This window comes from Zootermopsis nevadensis, unplaced genomic scaffold (genome assembly GCF_977971745.1).
Source record: "Zootermopsis nevadensis isolate Lab colony 2312 unplaced genomic scaffold, Znev_1.0 Znev_ptg000021l, whole genome shotgun sequence".
NCBI classification, from domain to species: domain Eukaryota; kingdom Metazoa; phylum Arthropoda; class Insecta; order Blattodea; family Termopsidae; genus Zootermopsis; species Zootermopsis nevadensis.
This window is the reverse complement of record NW_028259153.1, coordinates 9,151,024-9,178,895: the sequence shown is the minus strand read 5'-3', so window position 1 is coordinate 9,178,895 and position 27,872 is coordinate 9,151,024. Positions and strand designations below refer to the sequence as shown.

The following is a 27,872-nucleotide window of genomic DNA, read 5'->3' as shown; positions in this document are numbered from 1 at the left end:
TTATGAAGCAGGGAACAACTGTAAATAGCTGCCAGACATTGACTGGGAACGACAATGCCTAAGACAAAACAGATTATGGGAGTGGCGGACATCCGTAATGAACCGTGCAATTTCAGTGCAACACATTCTTTCAACAAAACGTCTGCTGATTTTTAAATTCAAACCGCGCCGAATCTCAAAAGAGGCAGTGACTCTGGTCCAGCAAAACACAAATATGATTATCATGTTACACATTTCTCCCTTCCAGTAAGGGAGTTTTTTCTAAGGACAAACAATGAAACAAACTACCCTGACTCACTCTTTAGGATAACCAACAATACTACGTAATTCACACTGAGAACTGTAGTAGGAGTTGAAGCACGGTGGGGGGAACAACGGAGAGGGGATGGACGATCAATAGCTTTTCCACCTCTAGAGAACTCATTCCCCCCCTTCTATTGCTTCTATTTCATTACCCCCTCCCTCGCTGCATATAGGTATCCACTTTTATGTCACAGCTCTCCCCTTGTTAACCTCTTTTATCCATAAAGCTTCTCTCTCTCTCGCTTTTAAGAGTCCTTCTGGTTCAGATTTCCTTACTGCGAGGTCCGGGAAAGGATCAGAACGCTGCTGACCTCAGTATCCAGCAGACCGTATTCGTGAGCTCCTGAACTTCCACGGGAGTTGCTACAGCAACAGGTGAGCCCAATCGAGTTTAACTTCGCTTTGCCCGATTCAATTATTTGTAGTCTTTTGGTGCTGTGTTCTGACGTAATGTTCTATACCCGATCCTAACCCTTTCGATGCTTCGAGTGTGATATTTCTATAAGACATTGATGCTCTTTAAAATGGTTTTTGTTTGTTTGATGTGTTCAGTGAGACAGCCTTTCCAATTCATTATTTATTGCCATCCTCTCATTCTATAGTCAGTCTGAGCTCCTGATAAAGAGTTGTTAAATAAACTATGAATAAATACGATCTGTTTATTTGGGTTTATACGTCAAAACTGTTGTGTTGTATATATATATATATATATATATATATATATATATATATGCGTGTATATATATATATATATATATATATACACACACGCATGCACACCCAAACATAATGAAATGTTAAATTTGTGTTCTTAAAAACAGTCGTGTTCTGAGAGATAAACTAAAGTACTTTATTTACAGTTTTCAAGCTAAATTATGTTCAGCCTATATTATAAGTTGCGAAAAGGGAAATTAGTTTTATTATTATGATCATCATTATTTCTGAATTTAAAATCGGAAAAAAGGGGTAAAAGTTTTACACACTTTAGCGAATTTCGAACTTGCCAAATTCCATGGAAAATATTTCTTCTTTAGAAACTAGTAGTCGCTTAGCTGGTCAATAAATTTCCCGAAGTTTATTTAGATTCACGTTTCTCATGCATTTCAGTCACATAATCCCTTGTTAAAGGGAAACAAGAAGTGATATGCTGCCTTGCTGTGTTAATGTTAGTTGACTATCTGGTTATTTAACGACGCTGTTTCGGCTATATTAATTGTGTGATGTAAGATGGGAATGATAATGAATGTGGATTACGTTAGAGGGGGTCAGAAATTATTTGAAAACTAGTTTAGTATGACCCATCAGAGTTAACAGAAATGAACCTTTTTCGTGTTGAACAATAATATAATTTATTGCAGCATTATCTCTAGAATATATTTAAAGTTTATTTAACGACTCTTTCACCGTCTTATTTATCACTTGTCACCGATACTCACCCTCACACATTTCTTAAAAATATATTAATTTTTATAGTTAATGTAGCATAGTCACGAAATGTGGTTTTCTGCCCCGAGACTAACTATTCTTGGTTGTTATTTTACATCATATGAACTATAGAGGTTTTACTAAGTCACTCCACGCAAATAACAGCTGTTAGGAACGTAGCGACGTCTTCAAAATCCTGATTCATCAATTATGATTGCTGTACTTACGAGGTGCGATCGCAAAGTTTCCAGACTGCGCGTATAAAAACCCGTACACTTATCTCAGGTATTAAATTCATCCATCACCCTCGAAGTAGTTCTCCTGGGAGTGAACACAACGATCCCAGCGCAGCTGCCAAGCCTGGAAGCATCCCTGGAAATCTTTCTTTGTCAGCCTGTCAAGCACCATCTGCGATTCTGCCTGAATCTCTTCTATCGTCTCAAATCTCCTTCCCTTTAGCTGAATTTTCATCTTCGGGAAGAGGAAGAAGTCACACGGAGCTAAATCCGGCGAATAAGGAGGGTGCGGGATGACGACCATGGTGTTTGAGGCCAAAAACTGCCGAACTTTGAGGGCGGTATGCGCTGGCGCGTTGTCATGATGCGTCGCATGTGGAGTTCTTCCTTTAGAATCAGCTGACAGGTCCCATAGCCTATCCCAACAATGTCGCACAAGTCGTTGATGGTACGACGTCGATCTTCGTGAATGGCCTGCCGAATCTTCGTAACATTTTCGGGCGTTGTGCTCGAAGATGGTCGTCTAGAACGCTCGTCATCATCGACAGAGGTTCGGCCATTTTTAAAACGTGAATGCCACACAAAAGTTTGTGCACGACCCATTGCGGACTCCCCAAATGCTTGCTTTAGCATTTCATAGGTTTCCGTAGCCGTTTTGGCGAGTCTTTGGCAAGAGATTCAGGCAGAATCGCAGATGGTGCTTGACAGGCTGACAAAGAAAGATTTCCAGGGATGCTTCCATGCTTGGCAGCGGCGCTGGGATCGTTGTGTTCACTCCCAGGGGAACTACTTCGAGGGTGATGGATGAATTTAATACCTAAGATAAGTGTACGGGTTTTTATACGCGCAGTCTGGAAACCTTCCGATCGCACCTCGTAAGTAATAGCAAAATATAGTTAAATAAATTCTGGTTTGTGTTCTGGAAGTGTGAAGACACGCATTGTACGAAGTATGGAGGAATCCTGTCTCGACTGTACAGAGTGGCAGGTGTAAATATGCCCAATGCCTGCAACAAGGTATCCCAAAACTCCGGTTTTCGTCAAAATGTAAATACATTAAATTAGGGCACTGCTGCTTCCTTCCACATACTTTTTAATCTACTATTCATTAAACATCTATCATAAGACGCTGTATAGTAAGCTACTGACATTCACATTAAGTAAACCACAAACAAGAAACATGCTAGTACACATTTCAGTTTAACAAATTTGGCTCTGGAACTGGAATTCAAACGATCCTTCTTAAATTCAAATCTAGGGTTCTTCAGCAAAGTATTTCACATTTTTTGTCTCTCTGCGCGGGGCGCGGGGCGCTGGGCAGCAGCCCCCCTGGGGACAGCTCTGTTGATGTTGGGAGGGGGGGGGGGGGAGTTGCTAAATCTTCAGTGCCCCTCCTTCTATCACTGTGTTCATGTCTGTAACAATAACTATAGCTTAAAATGAGAAGGATAAACGGACACTCGTGCAACTCACTGACGACTTGGGAAGGACGTAGAATCCTGGAAAGTGATTCTAGAAACTGAGCAAATTCGCGGAAATCCGGAGGGGGAAAACCATTGTCAGGAAAAGAAATTTCAAACTCACCTCAGCATTAGCAACGGACCGTTTACTGATGCTGAAATGCTTTATTGCACAATCTTATTGCACAATAATATTGCGAGGTGCTCCAGACCGTACTATATTATTGTCCAATATTTTAGCTGCCGATTTTCAGTGCACATTTGATTTTTGTGCAGTCAACATGTTAAGTGACACAGAAGCTGCGTGTGTGGCCGTCGCTGTGGCTGTGTGTCTGAAGAAGAAGGAGAAAGCGAAGATGGATGAAGGAATGGTTCAAAAAAAGAGATGAGTACACTCATGAGAACTTATTAAATGACCTAAGAGTGAGTGAACCAGGCGACTTTCGGAACTTTCTGCGTCTAGATGGTGAATCTTTTGATGAACGGCTAAGAATGATTACCTCTCGAATTCAGAAAAGAAATACTACCTTGCGAGATGCTATCTCTCCAAGTCAGCGTTTATCTATTACACTACGTTACCTTGCAACAGGGAATACTTTTGAAGATCTAAAATTCAGAAGTGCACCGATGTTCACGCCACTACGTCTGGGACAGAACTGAACGATATTGCACAATACTCCTACAGATGATACAACCTTTTCCACATTGTGCACTAAATATCAAAACATTTTTGATTGACACAATATATTGCACAACCTTTCAATTCGTAACATAGACGACCAATATTATTGTACAAAACTGAATATTGCACAATAATATTGACCGTGTAGAGAGTGGCGCGTGTACTTTCCAGCTGCAGTCGTAACGACCTGAACTGATTTCAGCTTCTCGGTTACGTAACTGTCCTTCACGGACCCCGAAAATGTGATGGATGAGTGTGTAGCTGGTGGCAAAACTGTCGATATTCCCCGTCTTCTGTATGTATGCGTCAACTGATACTACGAAATATCCCCTGTATGAATAAATCTATGTGTTTAATTTCAGAATTTTAATACTTAAATATGCGTTTGACTGTTCGAATAATATTTAATGATTTATAGAAACGTGACCGAAACTTCACTCACTTTCTCAATGAAGATTCAAGAATTTTAAGCAGCAAAATTAGAGAAACTTTCTAGACTTACATTCAAGGTATCCGGTTTAAAATTCGGCTCGCTTTTTGGATATTATGACGTAGTTCTTCTTTGTCTACTTTATTTCCTATAACCAAACACCAGGATTCTACTGTGAGATAAACTACGATTCCATCCTTCCAAATCCTCTCACTTCTCGTCTTATTGGACCCAGAATGCCCTTAAACTTTGGAACGATATTGCTGAGTGACGTAAGAATCCGTTCGTATCTTTTAATCAGTATGTTCGATATAAAATTCTATTATGTTGTCGTCTGCTATTTACAACATTTCTGAAACTGTTTCTGCCTTCATAATCCTTCATTCAGAATCCTTGATACAAAGAACGTATAAATCTGGCCCTATTTTCTTAAAACTACATTTACTTTACTATCCACTAATGTTAACATCAATATCTCTGAAGAACGTTATTTAAAAAAAAAATAATTATCAGCTGTGATTTCAGCTTCGGTAGACCTTGGATGCTCTTACTTCTGAACAGAAGGCAAAATACAGAATAATATAATAATATAAAATGTAAGTCAAGGAAACTGAAAGTCGTTTTACGTGGTAAAAGTTAGCTTGCCGTGTCGTAGAAAGAAAACGTGTAGTAACTCTACAGTGCCACTGTTACAAACTGACCTAGGAAACTCCTTGATGTTATCTATCAGCTCGGAAATGGATTCATGCCTCAAGTAATTTCTTGAGACCCGTGCTTGAGGAATAGTGTGGTTACGGACATCAAGAACAATGGTATTTTTGTCGGAGTGTGAATGTAGAACAACATGATGACCACTTCAAGTCCATAGTATTTTCGTCTGAATGCAGTAACTAACGAACCGTTGCAGTATTTGTGGGTTAGGCGTTGGTGTATATTAGGATGTTGTAAAATTTTTATTCCCTCGGACCAAGAATAGTTTTCCCTTAGGATCCAAGGGTTAAGAAAACCCTCCTGATACTATTTTTGAAAACTAATTGACAATTGTAGGATTTGAGGCTTTCACGGCGGTGTGTTTGAAGATGATTGTCTTCTTGGTTGTTGCGCCGTGTGGCATGGTTGAAGTTTACCGACGTTTCAGAGGTGCTTGCTGCGATGAGTATCGCCCTGATGATGGAGGCTCTACGTCACATCAGATGTGCATATGAAGTCACGTTAGTTTTTCACCAACCTTCCAAACATGATCTGGGTTCGAAGCTTTGCTCCACACACGTTATCTGACAGGAATTGTGTAACGAAGCATGGTGGAAAATTATCTCTGTAGCAATCTTCCCGTGAGCCCGTAATCAACTTCTGAGATAGTCGATTAGAACAGTGTGTTACATTGATGATGCTCTTCGTATACACATTCATCCTCTTCGCTGTGTAAGTAATACAGAATGCGTTGTAAATCGAGTGCGCAGAAGATAGGGCGATAATAGGAGCATGGACAACGCTTTATTTGGCGCATGTAATAAATATATTGTGATTATACCACTGATTTTCGTTGAATTAGTATGATTTATGCGAATAATCTATTTATTTATGATTTATTTAACGACGCTGTCAGTAACTCAGACTATAATACCGTCAAATGATACAATGATTAATGAATAATTAATTGAAAGGATGTGGAATGCATGAGGAAAACCACAAGAAAAAATATCTACACTTTTGTCTTGCATGGCTCGTTTGTTGAGTTGCTGGGCTAGTTATTTTAAAGAAACATAAGATTGTATTGAAGAGTCATGTTTTGGGTGTGCCTGTATATTACTAAATGACATCCCCACACGACAAATATATTGTAAATTTATGTCTCGATGTTTATTTTACGAGACAAAATGTTTCGAACTTTATTAGTCCATTTTGAGGCCTCTGGCTATCTCGCAAACCGCTCGAAAGATGAAGATGTCAGTCTTCTGGGTTGTTGGTCTGGTAGAAGTTTACCGGAATTTCAGAGGTGCTTGCTTCCTCAATCATCAGGGCGATCGCCCAGAAGACAGCCATCTACTTATTCGCCTCTGGGTGAACCTGAAATCTCAGTCTAATAATGATAAATAACAAATAAATTAAAACTAAATTTTTGTGGTAAATGTAAAATTGTATTCACTGTCATCATTAAATGTTGTTGTTGCAGTACGTTCCATTAATTAAATAATATATAGTCAGTTATTAAAATAAACTAAATGCACCAAAGTACACCCAATGCTAAGTTGTACTTCTAAGTTGAGGCTGGAGTTAGTTGTGCTAAAGCCTACTTTTATTAGCACTATTAAAGGATGGAATGTATTTTTTAAAGGGCTATTATCTAAGTCAGCTTTTTGTCAAGTGTTAAACTGTACTGATAACCTCATGTGTACTATCTTGAGTCGCAGTTTTGTTGGGGTTGAACATTAGACGTGTAGAATCTGTTCATGTTGTGGTTAACATAATGATGCCTTGTATCAAATACTCCCTTGCAGGCAGGCACGTTCGTAGATTATGGTTCTATTTTGTGATGATTTGTTGAGTAGGCTATCTACAGTTGGTATGTTTTTGTTCTATAAAATCGTGCTGTTGGTTGATTCACTATTCAACGCTGCGATATGAACTAGATCTGCAATAATACATGTAGTATGTTCTTTGCAGTGTATGTTTTAATCTGTTATCTGTGTATAAGATGAACTGAACTTCCGATTGGTGATGTATTTAAAATAACGCGTTATGTTACTAGCAGAATGCACGCAATGTTATTGCGGGAAAGTTTATCAAATGCTTTCGTTTATTATCAATGTTTGTTGCCCAAAGATCTACCACAGGCCTGGTTATCGATACGTATCGGTAAATCTCATAAAATTATTAATATCATTATGTCATCTATAAACCCAAAATCTTCACCGCCGTTCGAAGCAGGACAATTTACTAGGGGCTATGACCGTTCTTGGAATCTCCTCGTCTAAACATAGAACTTCGATCTTGGCGACTTACTTCTATCGTACTTAGTTTTCAAGACGTGAAAATCACCTTCGCCGGATTTCAGCCCCACTTCAGTATTTTGTAGCTTTAACCTCTAGAAAACAGCAAGTGGCAGATGACGATGTAACTTAAATTTCCTGTTGGTTGCTAGTCGGGGAAGTCTCGTCAGCCTGAATTCCTCAATGTCTGTTTCTTGCATTAAACAACACAAGAAACAGCCTAAGCATGGCATGGTGCTCAGTTAAGTAACTTCACCTTAATCAAACTAATTGGTGATTAATCAGTTGTAAGTTAACAATATCTTTCTTCTTTGCTACAACTGTCGTCTCATTGTGCTACCAGGCGTTTCGCATCTCGCGTCTTCTATTCTTTATATTCAATTCCATAGACATTGTGAAAGGTATCGAAGACCGTGGTGAGTTGAGATGAACGTTCAATCAACAGGTTAACGGTCAGACGTCACGTGACACTGCAGTTTGCATCACTACGTGATTCAATTTGTCTGCCACTTACCAGTCTCTTTTACGATAGAACGGTAGTGGTTTTAGGGACCGTCAGCTTTCGGAAATGACCTTGGAAATGAACAGTAGCGGCCAATGTTGCTTACGAAATACCGCAGACTCACAGAGTGGATGTAGGGACCTTCCAGACAAAAGTGTCACATGTCGATGTGAACTGGTTGTATCGAGCAACAAATATGTAGACTTGTATTAGAATCATGCCCAGTTCGAATCTTGTTGGGTCACCAACTGACCTGATTTCAATTTTTCTTGTAATTTTCTCGTTATCGCCAGACGAATGCCAATGTTTTCTTGTTTCCAGGTTCAACTAACTAATTATGCTCTTGAAAATAAAGAATTTAATTAATTGCAATATATTTTAGAATAAACTGGAGAACGGGAAGACGCTGTCGAGTGGTTAGCATTCCTGCTTCGCATTAAGTAAATCTCTGGATAAGATCTCGGTCCGGAGACTGGCTATCCCGACTGAGGTTGTCGTGGTTTTACTCAGTCCCTTCAGGCATGCGCTGGAATAATACCATAAATTCGAACACAAACTCATTTTTAATATCTTCTTAAATTAATTAAGAATTAAAATCATCTTTAATTTGATGCTCCGTAGTTTCAGATTCTGGCAGCGTAGTCAAGTAAACCAAGATTAAATAAATAAATAAGCAAGCAAATGGGAGAACATCAATAAAATTAATAACAGCGCAGTTATACTCCTGCACGTTTTTACCGACGGATATGGCAAGTTTCTGGTTGATAGTGTGTGAATGCTGGGCTCACATGCTGACTGATACGAACCTGGGCAAAACGATGAATTTAATCCGTGTATTACTGCGTACGATGGCTTCTGGAAGATCACGACAGCTTCTGAATTGCGTCGCCAGGTCTCTGGCTGATGTGGAAGGAACTGGGAACGTCACATAACTTCGGAAATACGCGCAAGGCCTATACGAGGTGCGATCGGAAAGTTTCCAGGCTGAGTCAGTAGAGGGCGAACCGGATGTAGTACGAGATTCTGCCGCTAGGGGGTGCGGCCTACATTCATAGTGAATCAGTGTGCCAGCCGGCATCATCGAATTAGCATTTGTTTCTTAGTTACGGGCGTTTTGGTAGTGCATTACACCGACAATCCTGCGATTTCGGAATGGCGTGTGCATCAAATTTTGCCAAAGACTCGCCAAAACGGCTACGGAAACCTATGAAATGCTAAAGCAAGCATTTGGGGAGTCCGCAATGGGTCGTGCACAAACTTTTGTGTGGCATTCACGTTTTAAAAATGGCCGGTCCTCTGTCGATGATGACGAGCGTTCTGGACGACCATCTTCGAGCACAACGCCCGAAAATGTTACGAAGATTCGGCAGGCCATTCACGAAGATCGACGTTGTACCATCAACGACTTGTGCGACATTGTTGGGATAGGATATGGGACCTGTCAGCTGATTCTAAAGGAAGAACTCCACATGCGACGCATCGCAGCCAAGTTTGTGCCAAGGCTCCTGTCTGAGGACCAGAAGCAGAATCGACTTCTCGTTTGTCAGGAGCTCAAAGATCTTGCAAGAACCGACCCCAACTTCCTTTCTAAGCTCCGTGTGACTTCTTACTCTTCCCAAAGATGAAAATTCAGCTAAAGGGAAGGAGATTTGAGACGATAGAAGAGATTCAGGCAGAATCGCAGATGGTGCTTGACAGGCTGACAAAGAAAGATTTCCAGGGATGCTTCCAGGCTTAGCAGCGGCGCTGGGATCGTTGTGTTCACTCCCAGGGGAACTACTTCGAGGGTGATGGATGAATTTAATACCTGAGATAAGTGTACGGGTTTTATAGGCGCAGTCTAGAAACTTTCCGATCGCACCTCGTAAATACCAGAAACCTAGACCAAGAAAAGATGGACAGATCACTGAAACCCTGCAGTACTCATGAAATGCAATTGCATCTCTGCAGAGATCATGACAATGAAGTTTGCACTGAAAGAGTTAATACTAGGTTGAGATTAAATGTCAAGGTTATTAAGTCATTGCGTAACAAAATGTTGGGCCACTAAGGCTGAAACAAAAAAATCATGTAAGTGCGGTGAAGTACAATGCCAAGATAGACATGTTGTCCTTGAAAAGAGGGAGGAGGGTCCATGGTAAAATCTATTCACAGATGCATAATTAGTTTTCCGTTGAAAGAAATAAAGAGTGGTGTTGATGTTATCAGAAGTATAATAATATTTTTGTTTCAGATCAAAACATGGAGTGTAAACAATTTAGGGAGTTTGCCAAGGATATGGTGGACTACATCGGAGACTACTTGGAGAATATCAGGGACAGGTATGTTTATCGTAGCACGGCGATATTTTCTAGCTAGCGTACCTTCCTAATTTTGTGGGGAAATGTGAATTTATGGTGTATTGCACAATTTCATGCATCTTGTCACGATATGAAAATAATTGGATATTTTGGAATCAATTCTAACTGGAAGTATCTCTAACCGTTAAAATATCTGGTTTGTATAATTTCACAAAAGAGGTGTATTTGTAGATAATTTCTTATTTTACGATCTTAAGAGAGAACAGTATATATCGTACTAGCACACGGTAGACATAACATTAAACATAATGGAATTAAGGAAAGGCGAGCTTATGTTTCAGAATGATGAAGACAATTGCTATTTGCTATATTTAATGAACGAAAGAAGTTACAACAAAGGACTAACTTGAAACATGTGGAGAGACTTAAGCTTTCTATGTGTTCAATGTGCTCTTGCCATTTTACGCTTACGTCTGTGGAGGGCGCTTTAAGTGGTGGTAAACATGAAGCATTTCTGTTCATGTTTCAAATTATTTAATTTCTGTAATTTCTTTGGCTCATTAAAGAAAGCAAATTGTATTTGTCTTAATCGTTCTGAGACGCTCTGTGTTATGTGTAGTGGAGGCTAAATGTACCTCTCCATCATAATCCCTCTCACCGGGAACGGTTCATGAATCTCAGATCTCCGTTTCAATTTCATGTAGTTGAAACGTATTAAAAATCTAGAGTAATTTCAGGATTATTACAACTGAAGACTGCTGTATACGGTATAAAAGAGGAGTGGTATCAAAATGGATAACATGAACCGTGATTATAATTCATATCACGATAACTGCAAGGAACAGTAGTTTTAATGACAGCTCAGTCAAATGGTACCACTACACACTTTACGCTATTTTGCCTTAAGATGAAATATGACGTGTTCTATCGCACAAACTGCTTAACTACCACTAAACTGGGGTAATTATATAAATGCACTTTGTTTTTCTCGCTGGGCTACGTAACCCTCAACGGGAGAAGGGAAATTCGTACAAAAGTTTGGTTGGAAGGTCTGAAGAGAAGAGACCACAATGTAGGCCCATGACTTCAGCAGCGTGAGAAACTACAGTCAGTTTAATTTAGTTTTTGAATCAGTCTGAAGACGATTTGATTGAATTTAGGTCTGTTGTCTGTTCATGTAAGCCTTGTTCTTTCAGTACCACTTCCTCATTTTGTGCCATGTAACACGAAAACACGTTTTCTCAATGTGTTACGTCATATAATGTACAGTGAGACTGGCATGTAAGGACGTACTTGTGGTCTTTTATCAGGGCCTATTTCATCGCCTGTCCCTTTCCAGATCGCATTGAAAGTACAAGATGTTTAAAATTCGTTCATGAAGTAAATTAAATGTAAACATATCCTGGTTATTCTGGTCAAATCAAAACTTTTTCTTTCTTTTATGCAGCAAGCATGTTTTGTTATTGTTTTCTACTATACAATGAATTATTATTATTATCATATAAAATGTTTGCATTTTCTGAAAATCTATGACCATGCATCATTGTATGGCCCTGTTACAAGTGGCGCTAATGTCCTCCAGGTACTTGACGCAGAATTTGGGAAATTAGCGCCTTTGACCTTGATCCACTTTCGCAAACCAACCAAGGTTACTCTTGAGTTTCTCTTTCCCATACGATGCCCTTCTTTCTTTGTGCAGACAAAGGCCTTTCATTTTAGAATACCGCAGACAAAACTTTTTACGTTGCATAATAACCCTGGTTCGAATTTCGGACTGAGTATTTTCGTTTTTTTTTCTCATTGTTTCAGAGGCAGGCGCTAAGTAGGACTGGACTGCCACTTTTGGTGTCCCTTTCAAAACATCGTCTATGATCATTTCGGAATTTGGTGTTAGATTTTGGTTATCAGTAAGAACGGCTTGAGCCAAAAGTAATTTGCATTGAAGCGCTTCTCACGGAGTACCAAAGTTACAGCCGATGTATTGACGTACATTAAACGAAAAAATAACTGTCTTATAGGAGTACGAAATTCATGCCATGTCTTTCATTTGTTTACGAACTACAAAATGAAATTCGTATTGAGTCACATTAAAAAAAAATGGGCTCGTCCGGGATTTGAACCCGGGACCTCTCGCACCCAAAGCGAGAATCATACCCCTAGACCAACGAGCCGACAATATTACTTGCTTATCTACGCAAGTGATATTACAAATGTTGGCTAATTAATATCTGGTGTGTGTGTGTGTGTATGATTTTATTGCCTACTCATCACTGCTCTTGCGTGCCTGCAAGCATTGTTGATGTCCAGACGTGACACCTGACACTTGGACCTGTCATGTAGATGCTAAATACTGCTGAAACATAATTCTGTGTTCGTAATCTGCAGCCATACTCGGTTCTTCTGATCGACGTGTAACTGTATCAATGACTCATGTAACAAGCCTATTCAGTTCTATTCAGTTAAGTTAAACAACTTTCACTCTGACTCTGCTATTTATGCGTACTATAAATATGTTAATGAACATTGGACATGACAACTATATGTAGGCTTCTTTCTTTGTTCCGGAGCATAAGCCAAGCGTATGATAACGAAGTGTTGAGGAAAAATTTGAATCCTGAAGGTGACAAGAAGTGCATACTTAATGTTGATTCCGGAAACTTTTATTAAAACGTCTTGTGAAGAACAGGATAAATGCGAGGTGTAGGGAGATATAACAGTATCTAGTGTCAATGTTAAGAATACGTAGGTATGTCTAATTTTATCTGTTTAACTTTAAAGTAAATTGAAAATTATCTGTGTTATGTAACATGTAAGCAAATCAATGAACTACGCATTGCTTCTTTATGTCGTTACAATCTGTACCTGTGAATTAGTGACATCTATGTTTGCCATTGATTAATATCGTCACATTTAACACCGGTCTCTTTTCCTATCAACGAAGTAATCATTTTCAAAACAGTACAAAATATTATCAACTTGATCGTCAGTTAAATTTGTTCTAGGTAAATTGTATGTTTTGAGAAGGTAGAAGGGACACGTAAAGGAGAAACTGTCGACAAATATAATTTTATGTGGTTGTTACTTACGAGGTGTGACAATTAAGTTCCCGGAATATCCCCGTAAATGCTGTAATTTCTCACACACCAATGGTTGCTGTCACCTTCGAAGTAGTCTCCTTGCGCACTAATACAATTATTAAGTCAGTGTTTCCACTGCCCAAAACTTTTCTGGAGCTGCATTTCTGGAATGCTCTTCAGGACGGTCGTCGCATGTCATTGAATGTCGGCAATGTTTGAAAAGCTGTGGCTCTTCAAAGCGGTCTTCTGTTTTGGAAATAGCTAAAAGTCGCACGGGGTCAAACCTGGCGAATGTGGTGGGTGGTCCAATTTCAGTACCGATTTTTTGGTCAAAAACATCCGGAAAGCGAGTGCTTCATGAACAAGGGCATTGCCATGATACAGAATCCAAGCATCAGGCCAAGTTCAGTTCTCTTCTGACGTAACAGTCTCATGTAACCTTGCCAATATTTCCAAACAAAGCTGGTTCACCGTTTGACCTTGTTCAACAAACTTAAAGTGAATAATGACCTTGTAACTATAAAACAAAACAAAAACATTCTTCAAGTGTTGTCGACCCATTGTAACCCTTTTATGCCACTCAGAGACGTTTTCATAACAACAGCACCATAAAGCTCCTTGTTAACATCTGCAAAGTCTCAATTGCCCCTTTGTCCTGCTCTGTACACAATTTGACGTCAATGCGTTGCTCCACGTACGTACCTACAACTCAGTTTTGCGCCGAGACGTTATTTTGTGGCTGCTACTGCATCGCTACTACTGCTTTATTTTCTTCACCAACACAAGATGCAACCACAAAGTTGTCGTATAGTCGGCGCAGTAGTTTTTGGCCGGTAGAGAAGATAGCGGAGCTGGCGGACGGGCCTACTCTGTGTACCTGAGGTGGCACGGTCAGCGTATTTCTTTTGTTTGGGCGTTCAGTCCGATAAGTTCCTCGGCGCAATCAGCATTATACTATCGCACAAGACACTCGCTCCTAGCCTTCCCCTTGAAAATTCCACCGGCCAAAAACTACTGCGCCAACTATAACACATCACTGTTTAGTTATTGCTCACTGGCTACTCGATGCGTCATTTGTGCGGGCGTTCCGGGAACTTAATTGTCACAACTCGTGTTGTAGAAGTGAGCTTAAGGAAGAAGACAGTTACAGGCTGTGGACTGGATTAATCGGACTGATGGCGGATTCTTATGCACGCGGTAATATACATTCGGGGTTTCACAAAATTCGATACATTTTTGTCGAAATGAGAGACTGTTAGCTTTGTAAGAACTCTGCTCCATTAGGTTAGTTGCGTACTACGAGTTTTCAGGCAACAGGTTCCTGGAGGGATAACGTTTGGGAACCAAGAGTCTATGGTTCAGCGAACTACAAATGGTGTAATGTTCGTTGTACAGGAGGGTACTGCCCACTGTGGAGCCTGGCTACTTAAGGCCGTTGCTGCCAGAAGAGGCCCCAGAGAACCCCGACAAGTGGCAGGATGTGATGGCCGACATCGAGAAGGTCATCATGCCGGGAGTGACACATTGGCACTCACCACGCTTTCACGCCTATTTCCCCACAGCTAACTCGTACCCCGCCATTGTCGCCGACATGCTCAGCAGTGGTATCGCCTGCATAGGCTTTTCTTGGGTAAGCGATTTCCGAAGGGTGATAGCACATGTCGCCAAATGAACGACGAGAATTGAACTGTATTGCGCATGACGTGATATTTGATCACAATGATCAGTTTTAAATAATTAGTAATGTAGCGAATGTGTGTCAGAGGATATCTGAAAATTTACTCAACATTAGTACACGTTTATTGCAGATCGCTAGTCCAGCTTGCACAGAGCTTGAAGTGGTAATGATGGATTGGTTGGGAAAGATGCTGGAGTTACCGAAAGAATTTCTTGCTTCAACTAATGGGAAAGGAGGCGGGATCATCCAGGTAAATACACATTGGTATTCATCGTATTTCAGCATTTTCAGACAGCGGTTACCACAGGCCTATATACGAGCTGATTTAATGTTCACTAACTCTAAATCTTGCCAAAACAATTAATTTCGGTGGATTTTATGCAGTCCCCAGAAACTGCGTCTTCCGAAGTGCCCATCGACTAGCTCTGTAAAGTGGACTGATGAAGTACGAAATGAGCTGGTCTTAGACAGGATAGGCGAAGGAAAAATCTTACGAGAAGAAGAGATAGGATGGTGGGGGACTTTCTGAGGCACCCAGGATTGGTTAATTTGGTAATGGAAGGAACAGTTGAAGGGAAGAATTGCAGGGGAAGACAAAGATTGGAATATGTGACGAAGATTTTTGAGGATGTGGGCTGCAAAAAATATGTGGAAATGAAGAGTTTGGCGCAAGATAGGCGAAAATGGAGGACCACGTCAAACCAGTCGAACGACTGATGACAAACAAACAAAATCCTTCATAAATGAACTGTTGTGTTAATGAGGGACGATCAGTTCAAAGTACACTGTTGAAAAATAGGCCTATATGGTAAGCCCCACACAAGACGATACGCTCTTGTATTTTACGTTTGAGTTTAGTATTTATATTGCTCATTTTACGTTGTTCTTCCTGATGTATTTTTAACAAGGTAATTCAAATAAGAGATAAGAAACTTTGGTAAATAATTCAGTATGTGTATTAGTTTTCTTAAACATCTTTTTGTTGTTTTATAACATATAAAATATTATCCTCGCTCTCTTGCAATTTAAAATATGGGCTCGTCCGGGATTTGAACCCGGGACCTCTCGCACCCTAAGCGAGAATCATACCCCTAGACCAACGAGCCGATGCATTACAGCGTTTTATATTTAATAGAGACCGATTCTTATCTCATAACAAAACTTGGTATGTAACTCGAGAAAGTGCAAAGTCAACATGGAGGTGACGCGAACTATGCACGATCAAGGACAAATCTAATTTTATAATACAGTACAGGAAGCTCTGTACAAGGTCGAAATTAGAAGATAAGAGAATACCAGTCAATATTACAGTTATCCATAACATTAAACCCGTGTATATTTGTGATAACATAATTTCTCATATACAATCTCATTGAACAGAATCGTAAATGTAGGAACATGTTTGAACTTTATACGAGGACGTTTAAAATTACTTGATATCTACAGATTTGGTTTTGGGGATTACCCTATTTGAATCCCGGTCAAGACCAACTACTCCGATTACGTCCTTGATTCTGCCACTTCAAACTTTGATCTGTGCTCGACTTGAAAGATATCACGTGCCAATGTTTTTCTTATAAAGGAGAAATTCGTACACATTAATCCACGTTCATATGAAAACAAAATAACAAATAAGGATGTCTCCTAGAAATTGACTGACACTTCGTATGTGATTACTGCATGCATCATCAGGGAGATTATAGAGACAGTAAGCACCAGAGAAACGTCGATAAACTTCTACTAGACTACACGGCCCAACATCCAAGAAGTCAGTATAGGATTCATTTTGGCGGTCTCTTATGAACACGGTTATTAAAGTTTTGGTCCTATAAAAGCAAATATTTTCAGGTTCAAAGACTATCTGAATATATATCAGCTTTGAAGGAAAAGTGCGTAAGCTGTAGTTAATTAGGGAAGTTTTTAGCAATAAAATCTTAAATCCAATTCTGTCTTAGAAATTCCCTAATTGCTTTTCGAACCAAGTCTGTTCTTGGGCTACACTGCGAAGTGCAACTGGAGTTGTTACGGTATTCCGCATTGTGAATCGTGTTTGATTGTTTAAGGGTACAGCTAGTGAGGCAACGCTGGTGGCGTTGCTCGGAGCTAAGGCGAAAGCTGTTCTCAGGGCGAAACAGGAACATCCGGAGTGGAATGATGTCACCATCATTTCCAAATTGGTGGGCTATGCCTCGAGTGAGTATCGGCACATCCTCAGAGCCCAAATTACGTACATGACTCAGTGCTTCTCAACATTTTCTGGTTTGACGGATCATTAAAGCAAAAATAGTTATCCACTGGATATTACCTAATATTGTTCTCCCACCTATGTGCTGGACTCCCAAATTGCCAAATTCCATCAGGTTTTCCAACTAAAATGTCGTATACATTCACGTATCGTACAAGTAATTATGTAGAGAATATTGGATTTGCAGACTCTAATTATTAATGAGTAAAGAAAGTGTGATTTTAGCAATTTTAAACAAAAGTACGTTTTGATAAAGTGTAACTGAAAGCAGTGCTTACGATTTAGTAGGGAAAACACCTAAATTTATATATAATTACCTGCAGCTTGAATCGTAATTTTCAAGCGCAGTCAAACTACCATCATCCAGTCTTCACCGTAATGTGGAACATTTGTTATTGAAACCTGTCATATCGAGCATGTATTGTCACCTGCCCTGGTCCCTTTCAAACGCACGCAGTAGCGAACTGGTTGCCATGGAGACACTCCATCTCGAGTGCTCATTGTAAGCTCTCTCGCCAGAGATAACTTCATTAATTAGCTAGCAATTGACTGCTTGATGTACTGGAGAGAGTCTTGTATCGTACAGATTGAAAGTCAGAGTTCAACATGAGGTTGTTTCTCGACATCTCAACATTGTTCATTTCTGACACCAAAAACTAAAGCGTTCGTCATATTCTCGTCACCAAATAACAAGCAAGTAAATGCAAGCAAACGCATGGCGTAACAGTTTTGGAGCTTGGCCAGAATTTTACTTTTGACCTATGTGAACAGCCGGATTTTCCCCAGTTGGGGATTCCCGATCTTTGACTTTTATAAATGACCGGGGAATCCTCCGGCTGTGAATTATCCACCCAGTCACCCATGCGAGAAATAAGTAACATTTGAATTTCAGCTAGTTCATTTAACTGTTTTTACATACGAGACATAAGACAGAAGCCATGCCTATTTTATATCTATCTTCCATTTTCTGTGTATTAACATATTTCTAGAAATTTTAGGGACTGTGTCCCCTGCCTTCTTTCAGTTTCGAATTAACTCTAAAACTAAAAACCCTTGGATATTTGATAAGTCTTTTTGGGTATGAAATGATCTTATCACAAGTTTTAATCTTATATTCCGAAGCTCAATAATGATAATGAAGTTATTAAAGATAAAAATAACTCCTGTTTTATGTAAAGTACAGGTTGTAATGAGCTAAGACATCAAAAGAATTTAGTGTAGGATTCCAATACTAACATTCCTGGATGTTTACAAAGTTCTCAGTAAAAAAAAAAAATAACGCTAACTTTGTGGGCGCGTGTGTATAGACCAGGCCCATTCTTCAGTGGAACGGGCAGGTCTGTTGGGAGGCGTTAAGCTGCGTTTGCTTCCTGCAGACGAGAAGCTAAGGCTGAGGGGAGATACGCTTCAGAAAGCTATACAAGAGGACCGCCACAACGGGCTAATCCCATTCTATGTGAGTAAAACGGTTTACGTCTGAATTAAGGATAGAATTGCTCGAGTCTCACCGGCATTTCGTCTTTGCCTTGAAAATATCACGAGATGACCAGGCGCGTTGCTAATTTTATATTTTTTGCAAGTTCTGCTCAAATTCCACGAAGTTTAAATTATTTTCTGTTGTGAAGGGACTCTGACCACTTGGATATTTGACGACAACATCGCCGTCTGATAAATTAAATTAAAATTTGGCAACTATCGCTACATTCTTCCTCTCACACTATGGCTTGGTTCGTCGTACGTCGGGTCGTGTGAAGAGGGTATTGGCCACACCCCGTTGTGGATAAAACCTGTTCAAAAATAAACACTTTAAATTTAACTTCTATAGGCCTAAAAATGTAATGGAAATTATTGTAAAATTGTGTCTCAGTTGTTAGTTAATTGATTTAATTTCGTGAAAGTAACATATAAAATAGTAAAAGACAGAATTTGTTCCAGTAGTTTTATGTTAGAAGATTAAAGGAATCTGTTTCTTTATGGATGGGAATTTTACACTTTTTTAAGGCTGTGGCAACTCTCGGAACAACAAATGCTTGTTCCTTCGACTCTCTGGATGAACTGGGCCCGGTGTGCAACGAAGAAAGCGTCTGGCTTCATGTGGACGCAGCTTATGCAGGTTAGAGATTTATTAATGACATGCAGGGTGCATAGAAGAGATAAAAATTTGAAGAAAATTTGGTCGAAAGATGTGAAGGTAGATTCGGGGGGATAATATTAAAATGAATTTTAAGAAAATAATGAGGGAGGGTGTTGACCGAATGTGTCTGGTTCGGTATTGGTAGGTTCTTGTAAACATAATAATGAACCTTCGGATTTCATAAAAGTCAGCTTATCAATAAGGAAATTGTTAGTTCTGTGACAATGCAACATTTGAATTTTTTCCCGTTTCGATCACTGGTGGTCAATTTAAGTACTTAAAACGAAGTTTCATATAAATCCGTTGTTAGCCACGTGTGTTCACCCCAATCTCTGTGATGTCTCTCCTTTACAAATGAGATTTAAGGTTTTCACTGCGGCGACTATAAAGATGGCTGTCTTCCGGGTTGTTAACGGTGTGTGGTCTGATAGAAGTTTACCGACGTTTCGGACTGATTACTCGCGTACGACTTACGCACTGCCCTGATGAATGATACAGAAGGTATCACGGAAACGTCGGTCAGTATCCGTCAGACTATACTTCATATTCGTTACTGTGAGATCCTAAATCTTACAGAAAATAACTTATTCTTACGAGAGCCATATCTGAATGTCACTACATTTCAGAGTCTAAATGAATTCTTTAAAAAAACACGCAGGAATTACTGCGTTCGAACGTGCATGGTAACTGGAAATTGAATGTTTTTTGCTCCTGAGTGTTGTAAAATCGGGCATATTTGTGTAGTGTCAAGTGTACGCTACACCGCGTGACATGTTAGACAGAAGTCGAATGTTTTATAAAATCTATTATACGTTGAATACTTTTTAGATAATTTTTTCAATACCGAAAGCAAAATTAATTCTAAACTTAGCCGAGTTCTGTGATGACAATTTCTGAACCTCGCTTTACGGAATTACAATTAACTCATCGGCTCATAATTGTATAATTCAACCTCTCTGCATTTCACGTTGTAATTCGACAGCGCTGATAGTCTCTGTGCGGCTGTCTATTTATACGAGTCTTGTTTGTTTTCTTTAGGCTCCGCCTTTATTTGCCCGGAGTTCCGGTACCTCATGACCGGAATTGAGCACGCAGACTCCTTCAACTTTAATCCCCACAAGTGGATGCTTGTGAATTTCGACTGCTCTGCAATGTGGCAAGTTTTGAGTATATTGGTTCGATTCCTTTCGTAGGAATTTGTGAAGCTTTTAATTAATTTCGGCAGTAATATAGTAAGAAATATCGACAACACAGTGAGAATGATCATGTTATGACTTGATAAGATACCCCGAAAATTTAATCTACATAATACGATTTATACTATGACAGTAGTTTAGATAAAATATTTCCAGTGTTGAAGAGATTTCTTGTCAACGCCAGAGCTAGTATTTATAAGACGAGATATATTATGTCTGGCATCAAAAGGGCCACACAAAATGTCAGTGGAGTGTTTCCAGCTTCAAAGCTGTAACATAACGCAAATTACGTAGTTAGAAAACGCATAGGAAATATTTGTTCCAAACACATGCCCTAATTTATTGCTTGTAATTGACGCCCTGCTTTAAACTTTCCTATTATCAAATAATTTTATGCTTAAGTACTATAAATCGGTGTTTGGAGCATCAAAATAGGCTTATTATCAAAAGTTAGCTAGAGTTAGCCATCTTGTTTAAATATCATAATTCCCTTTAGTATTTTAATATTAGTATTCAGCCTTTTCCCCAGTTAAAAGGATTATTTAGGATGAAGAATATGAGTTAAATTCATTACCGTACCAATTTACAGTGTTTTAACCAATCTGCCATGTGAATTCGATTTGAGAAACGATCTATGGTAGTTTTACGTGATTGTAGGTTGAAAGACCCCACGTACGTCGTCAATGCTTTCAACGTAGATCCACTGTATCTGAAGCACGACCAACAGGGCGTATTACCTGACTACAGAGTAAGTAAGAACGTCTATGTATTTATTGGATTTTTGTACAGAACAGTCTAGGAATACGTTCTTGTTACTTAAACTAATTATAGAGGTAAATGATTAGCGAATTAACAACCGCAACCACCACAATCTGACCAAATGTAAAACTGAGTCCTGGTTTTTGGACACTGAAATTTATTTTGCTGAAAGTAAAAGGAGCTCTCATCTCCACCAACTGATGCGGTTAGGAATTTGAGGAGTCTTACCTCCAATCCCCCCTTTATCTTATTACCTTAACTTAAATTTAACTTTAATTTTCGTGCCTATAATAATTTTAGCTCAGTCGGTATAGTGACTGGCTACGGATTGGGCGACCGGGGTTCGATCTCCGACGGGGGCAAAGGATTTTTCCTCTAGCCTCTGCGTCCAGACCGGCTCTGGGGCCCACCCAGCCTCCTATCCAATGGGTACCGGGGTCCTTTCCCGGGGGTAAAGCACGGCCGGGGCGTGATGCTGACCACTCAACCCCATCTAATGCCGAGGTCGAGAATGAGTAGGAGCTATACCTCCACTCCCCCCAAGCGCCTACATGGCGTATAGTGGGACAGCTTTACTTTTTTATAATAATTTTCCAAATACGTTTAATCCTACTAAATTGATTTTTTTTGTGTATGATACTGGTAGGACGTGTGAAGGAGTAAAATCACATAATTTTGTACTAAAATTTTTGTAATTCTACCGGATCAAGATGGAACGTTGTGCTAGTGGAGCGTAGTCCCATCTTGTTGCAGAGAACCGTCATCCTAGATCCTTGACATGTTCATCATTTGTTTTGAAGCACTGGCAGATCCCATTGGGACGAAGATTTCGGGCTCTCAAACTGTGGTTCGTGCTGAGACTGTACGGGGTCCGCAATCTACAGGCCTTCATTAGGAAACACGTAGCTCTTGCTCATGAGTTTGAAGATCTCGTCCGTCAGGATAACCGCTTCGAGATTTTCTCGGAAGTTGTCCTCGGCCTCGTCTGCTTCAGACTTAAGGTAAGTTACGTTTGTCCCATAGCATCTGGGAAGTCCCTGGTTAAAATCTCGGCCCGGAGACAGGTGCCTCCAGGCAAATATCGGGATAGTACTTTTAATTAATCCACGACCGCTTCCTTCCCCATCCTTTCCAATTCATTATCATTCGACGCTATTTAAAAACTACACTGCAAAAGCGTCGTTAAATAAACATCTGCGGAGTTCAGAGAGGAAGAACGGTCTGTGTGCTATCACGATGTGGAACAGAATAGGGTTTAGTAGTGGTACATCTCTCATGCGTGCTACATGATCCACCCATTTCACTTTTATTTGATATTGATGAAGAGTGCAAATTACGAAGTTCCTCATGCAGTTTGCGACCAAACGCCTTCATTTATTGATAGTGTGACATTTCCGCTACACCAAATTATTACACTGTCATGACTCGGTAATGAGAGCCTCGTTTATATGTAACGTTGCAGGGCTCCAATGAGCGAAACGAGATCCTTCTGAAGCGTATCAACGGTCACGGAGTGATCCACCTCGTGCCATCCAAGATTGGAGACACGTACTTTCTGCGGCTCGCCATCTGCTCCAGATTTACCGAATCTCAAGACATACAGTTGTCGTGGAATGAAATTCGAACCCTGGCCGACGATGTTCTGGCTGAGGACCAACCAGGGAAGTGATTAAAGGCCGCCTTGCAACGGAGGTGTCATGCTCTCGGCTGCTCTCAATCTTAAACCCACGCACCACAAGCCTTGCTCTCTCTGTCTTTTACATTGAGACTCGAGGAAAATTTCCCCAGTACCCTCACCCCTCCTAACATCCACCCCCGCGCTTGAATCCCCTTTTAATCAGATGGTGTAGTTTGATATTTGAAATCCAATAGAAACAGTTTCTTGTTGTGATATAGGAAAATACATAAATACCACATTTTAAAATAAATATTTACAAATGTTTTATTTACCTGATTTAAGAACCACGATACCTCAGTTAGTAACGTGATTGTGTATTATTTAAATAACTGAGGGTCGATTCCAGGAATGTATCTTTTTCTATTTCACTTTCATGTGCGATGTTGAATTGTTTCTCTATCTAATTAACGAAGCCACAGAAAGTATGAGGGGCAAAATAATGTGTTGCAGCAAAAATGTGGGTTAGATAAATTAAAACCTTATTTTGTTAGGTTCATTGACATTCACGTTGCTCTAAATGTGTAATAATGGATAATTGTAACGTATGTAAATTCGGATCTGCAGCGGTTGCACTTTCTATGTTCAGTGTCTGCTGTCAGACATAGTAAGGAATTTATTTTGCTTTATGTATTTCAATGAGATCGTGGTTGGCCTACTTTTATATGTTCTGGGACCACATTTTGCGCGTAATACGAACTTTATGGATAGGAAAGAAAGGCCTGTAGAACAGCTACTGTTTAGCAATTAATGACATATTTTACTCTTGTGAATCGTATTTGTGCAATTCATGTAAATGTATGATATGTTAATAATGTAATTTATAAATGTATGTAATCTGCGTTCTTCGAAAATAAAACTATCGTACATACCAATGACGTCAACCAATTTTAACTCCATACTCATTCACAATATGAATATTTGATCTTCATTTTTAGTCACTTCCTAATTGGCCGTGATTTTATAAACTAAACATCATTTAGGCCTATATTAATCCAAACTGTTACATATCTGTATTTGCTAAAACATAATTAAGCCCAAATTTCTGAGGTTCCAGAGATGACTTGGCAAGCTGAAGTATTGCCAACTACTCGAACACCACCGGATGTCGTACTGTTCATTCGGTGCGATCACAGCGTCCTACTACGAGCGCCACAGGAGTAAGCACGTAGTACCATTTTGAGCGCATCACGTTTTTCGTGTCACCACAGCGAAAGATTTCCAGTGAATTGACCTCTTCGTCGGACAACGCCCTCGCTCTTACTGGAGACCGGCAATCCTGAAGAAGATTTTCCTTAGTTCCTCCGGGAAAATGGGATAAAATGCTTCCGAAAATTAGGCCACGACAACTTCCTTTTAAATCCTTTGCCGTCATTTGTTCACTGACCACTTATTATTTGATGCTGTATAATCTGAGCTATTGACAGTTCTTCCTTTGGCCTTCTCACTGTTAAACTTCGATGGCAGCTAACAGGAGATGACAGAAAAAGTAAGGAATAGAACACAATTGCATCTGGAAAGATTGATTGTGGCTTCCGTAATTGGACTCTACCTACTGGAACAGCGTGTTGAACGATGGGACTAAAACCACGTCATGTTTATGATACAATTTTCGGTGCTCTGTAAGAAGTGCTAATATTAAAAAAAAAGTAATTGATTTCAGGGTACTTGTTGCGAACCAAACAAAGTTTCAGGCCTTTGTAAATAGATTAATGTGTGTCGAACTTTAAAACGCGCTCTGTGATTTCGATATTCGTTTTTCGAACGGGGTGACGTCACGACCCTGAGCTCCAGTACTATCGATACGTTCGAGTTCGAGATCTTTCGCACTCTGGCCGAAATCGAAAGACCTCAGTTGTGTTTATGCAGTGGTGATCGCAACATTGCTCAGCAAGCTATAGTGGCATACCAGCAACAGGTAAGTGATATAACTTGAACTTGTTTCTGCCCATGTGTTGTTCTGCATCTTTTCCGACCTCGATTATATTTCTGCGTCTGGTTTACAGGGATATCCGCGAATTGCATTATGACCATTCTGTAACAGCCCAATGCTTCAGTTTCTTTTAGACAAATGAACTTGGTATCTTGGCGAAATGCCATAAACATTAGGTGTTTTGGGTTATTGTAATTCATAATGGTCACGCTGCAGTTTTATTCAGGAGATCTGAGGTTCTCACGGCGTTAAAGATGCCTATGTTGGTGAGCTCTGAAGACAGGAAGTATTTTCCTCCGAAACGTTGGTATCTACCTGCAGGTTTCCTCGCCGCTTCTACCCAAAAGATGGTAGCTTTACTTCATGGAAATATAGGAAGATATTGTTAGTTGACTATAGTTGAGCGTAGATTCTAGTCACAAACGGAAATTACTCACTACAAACAGCACAGATTTACACACAACACACACACTTCGCCTCTCAGTACAGACGTCTGTGGTTTTATCCGGAATTTTATTTTTCTATTTGACTGGTTTTTAAGCAGGTTACTTTTCTGTGCAGAAAACATGTTTTGTTAGAATTATTTATCTGATCTCGCGTTTTCCAATTGGGAAGGGGAGTATAATAAACAGCTCGTTACATCACAATCCATCTCTGTTTTTGTTATTTATCAAACTAGGACTCGCATAGAAAGGTTTAAGAAACACCTGTGGATCGGTAAACATCATGCAGGCCTACAGAACATCAATCTTTAACATAAAATGTCTTTGTTGTCTTTCGGTCCCATTCAGTAGCTCTGGACCATTTTACTGTTACATTTACGAACCAGGTGTAGTTGTGGGTTTCGTGTTGTACAGAGCCAGCGGGATCCGCCCATACAATATCGTAATATCCACTTTTGCCCATGGGTCGCAGCACCAACGCATAAGGACTGCCAGGGCATATGAAGTGACGTCACATACACGTGCAAATCGAGGTCAGTGTCCATATATATGACAAATCAGAGGCAAAAAAAAAAGGCAAGGCTACGCACCGGGTGTAGACGTTTTTGATAATGGACAATTGTCGTATGCGGTTCCTCAGGAGGGCCATTTTTCATGCACACTAACATTACGACCGATTCCTTATTGCTGATATGTCGTATAAGTAATATAATTAAATATACATGGGATATTAATGTGATAGGTTTGACTGTAGAAACACAAGTTTAATCATTTTTTATAATTTCTCATATATGGTCATTAATGAGCACTAGGACTTTTTTTTAATTAACATGGGAATCTGTAGCATAAGTTATCCTATCAGGACTATGTATGGCTGTAGCATACATGAACTCAATTTCCAGTGCTTAGTTCATCAGATTTGTACCCAGAAAATTATCAAGAATTATAAATAACAACCAAGTTTTTAACAGTGCTTTTCATGTTATAAATAGATAAAACACGTAGGCTTTGAGGTTTTCACAGAGGTGAGTTTGAAGATTTCTGTCTTCTGGGTTGTTGCGCCGTGTAGTCTGGTCGATGTGGACATCTGATAAAAACACATTTAAATTTAATTGATGTACCTTGAAGACTGACCTTTGTAATAATATACACAAAATCTTGTCAATTTTTTGGCTAAATATGTGAATGACTTAATGATTTTAGCACGTACCTGTTTGCCAAAGTACAAGTTGCTGGATAAAATACATACTACAATCTCGTTCTCCAATAGTTATGAGCAGTCTGTCTTATATTACCTTGTTTTTGGGAACAAAGTGTGCGTAATACAGGTTAAGGAGGAAGTATTCTTCATTAATTTATTCTACGAACTTTTGTGTTGTAGTGTGTGGTATGTTGTCAGGAAAGAGAGAAACTTTTAGGTGGAACTGTGCCATAGACTATTGAATGTTGGGCGTATACAGTTCACTATGTACGTCATTCAGTCGTTTGAAAATTCACATATGATAATTTACAATGGTTCTATTATTGTTTTAAGTAATGATGCCAAGAGGTTTAGACTTGATTGTGTGGCTCAGGATTTCATTGATGACTTATTGTGAATATGTTAAATAACGTTATAGTTTTGTGGACAATTCTTACTAGGACTCACAAACTTTTTAAGGAGGATTCAACGCTACAAACTTTCTTTATTACAATTTTAATACTTCACTCTGTATATAGAGTATCCAACAAACTTCATTACAACGGCTCGTTGGTCTAGGGGTATGATTCTCGCTTAGGGTGCGAGAGGTCCCGGGTTCAAATCCCGGACGAGCCCATTTTTTTTATGTAATACGGAACTGGTTCAGACTTTTTGGAATACGCAATATACGATGCTGCAAGAAACTAAGAACTTCGTCTGCGTTTGCCCAATTTAGGGCGCGTTTTGTTCGATACAAGTAGAGATACCAGCTAGCTCTTTCAATTAGTTATCTGAGCGTTCTCTAGATGGCAGAGCATGTATGTATTTCAAGATTCGATATTGCTTTACGGAAACCGATTAATAAAATCGTTGTCAGTGAATATCTTGTACCAATCGCTCCAGAATCAGTGACTATTAATATTCAGCAGTTTGTTGACAAAATGGATTTTTTTCTAGCAACCGATGCATATTTTCTTTGCCAGTTTGTTATGAAGACTATGAATTTTGTTTACTCCGAAGTAAATTACTTTAGCTTTCAGTTATGAACAAGTGAATATTGAAGTCTGGGACTGAAACTTTCGATAAGTTATCTACTCAAGGAAGCCCCTCGTTATGGTACGCTTCATCGCCATGAATTAAAATACACAAATTTAACGAAGCTAAATATATGCATAAATGCAGTAATACGAAGTGGAGATTGTTGAGTACAGATGAAAAATACGCT

General features: G+C 39.5%; 2 protein-coding genes and 3 non-coding genes across 7 annotated transcripts in view; 3 read left to right on the top strand and 2 right to left on the bottom strand.

Annotated features, from left to right (window-relative positions):
* The first annotated feature begins 524 nt into the window (after positions 1–524).
* On the top strand, positions 525–23,966 carry Ddc (aromatic-L-amino-acid decarboxylase). Of its 2 annotated transcripts, XM_022073354.2 has the most exons (11): positions 525–678; positions 10,261–10,348; positions 14,800–15,034; positions 15,213–15,332; positions 17,146–17,275; positions 18,635–18,783; positions 19,329–19,440; positions 20,500–20,617; positions 21,315–21,405; positions 22,217–22,417; positions 22,879–23,966. In XM_022073354.2, exons 2-11 carry the CDS (start codon positions 10,269–10,271, stop codon positions 23,083–23,085), a joined length of 1,443 nt encoding a protein of 480 aa, XP_021929046.1. In that variant the 5' UTR covers positions 525–678; positions 10,261–10,268; the 3' UTR covers positions 23,086–23,966. The 2 variants fall into 2 exon arrangements, with proteins under 2 accessions (XP_021929046.1, XP_021929055.1); XM_022073363.2 differs by lacking the exons at positions 525–678; positions 10,261–10,348 and adding an exon at positions 14,135–14,601.
* Positions 12,427–12,498, bottom strand: TRNAP-UGG (transfer RNA proline (anticodon UGG)). Its single transcript has one exon. It is a non-coding gene; the product is annotated as a tRNA-Pro (tRNA).
* TRNAP-AGG (transfer RNA proline (anticodon AGG)) lies at positions 16,117–16,188 on the bottom strand. Its single transcript has one exon. It is a non-coding gene; the product is annotated as a tRNA-Pro (tRNA).
* A 969-nt stretch (positions 23,967–24,935) lies between the features above and the next one.
* Lim3 (Lim3 homeobox protein) overlaps positions 24,936–27,872 on the top strand; it is a 166,431-nt gene continuing 163,494 nt past the window's right edge. The window contains exons 1-2 of one of the 2 annotated variants that reach the window (XM_087352536.1): positions 24,949–25,009; positions 25,882–26,000. The gene's annotated coding sequence lies outside the window, so the exon portion shown is untranslated. Of the gene's footprint in view, positions 25,010–25,881; positions 26,001–27,872 lie in introns of both variants that reach the window. The other variant, XM_087352534.1, reaches the window with a different exon arrangement.
* TRNAP-AGG (transfer RNA proline (anticodon AGG)) lies at positions 27,212–27,283 on the top strand. The gene has a single exon. It is a non-coding gene; the product is annotated as a tRNA-Pro (tRNA).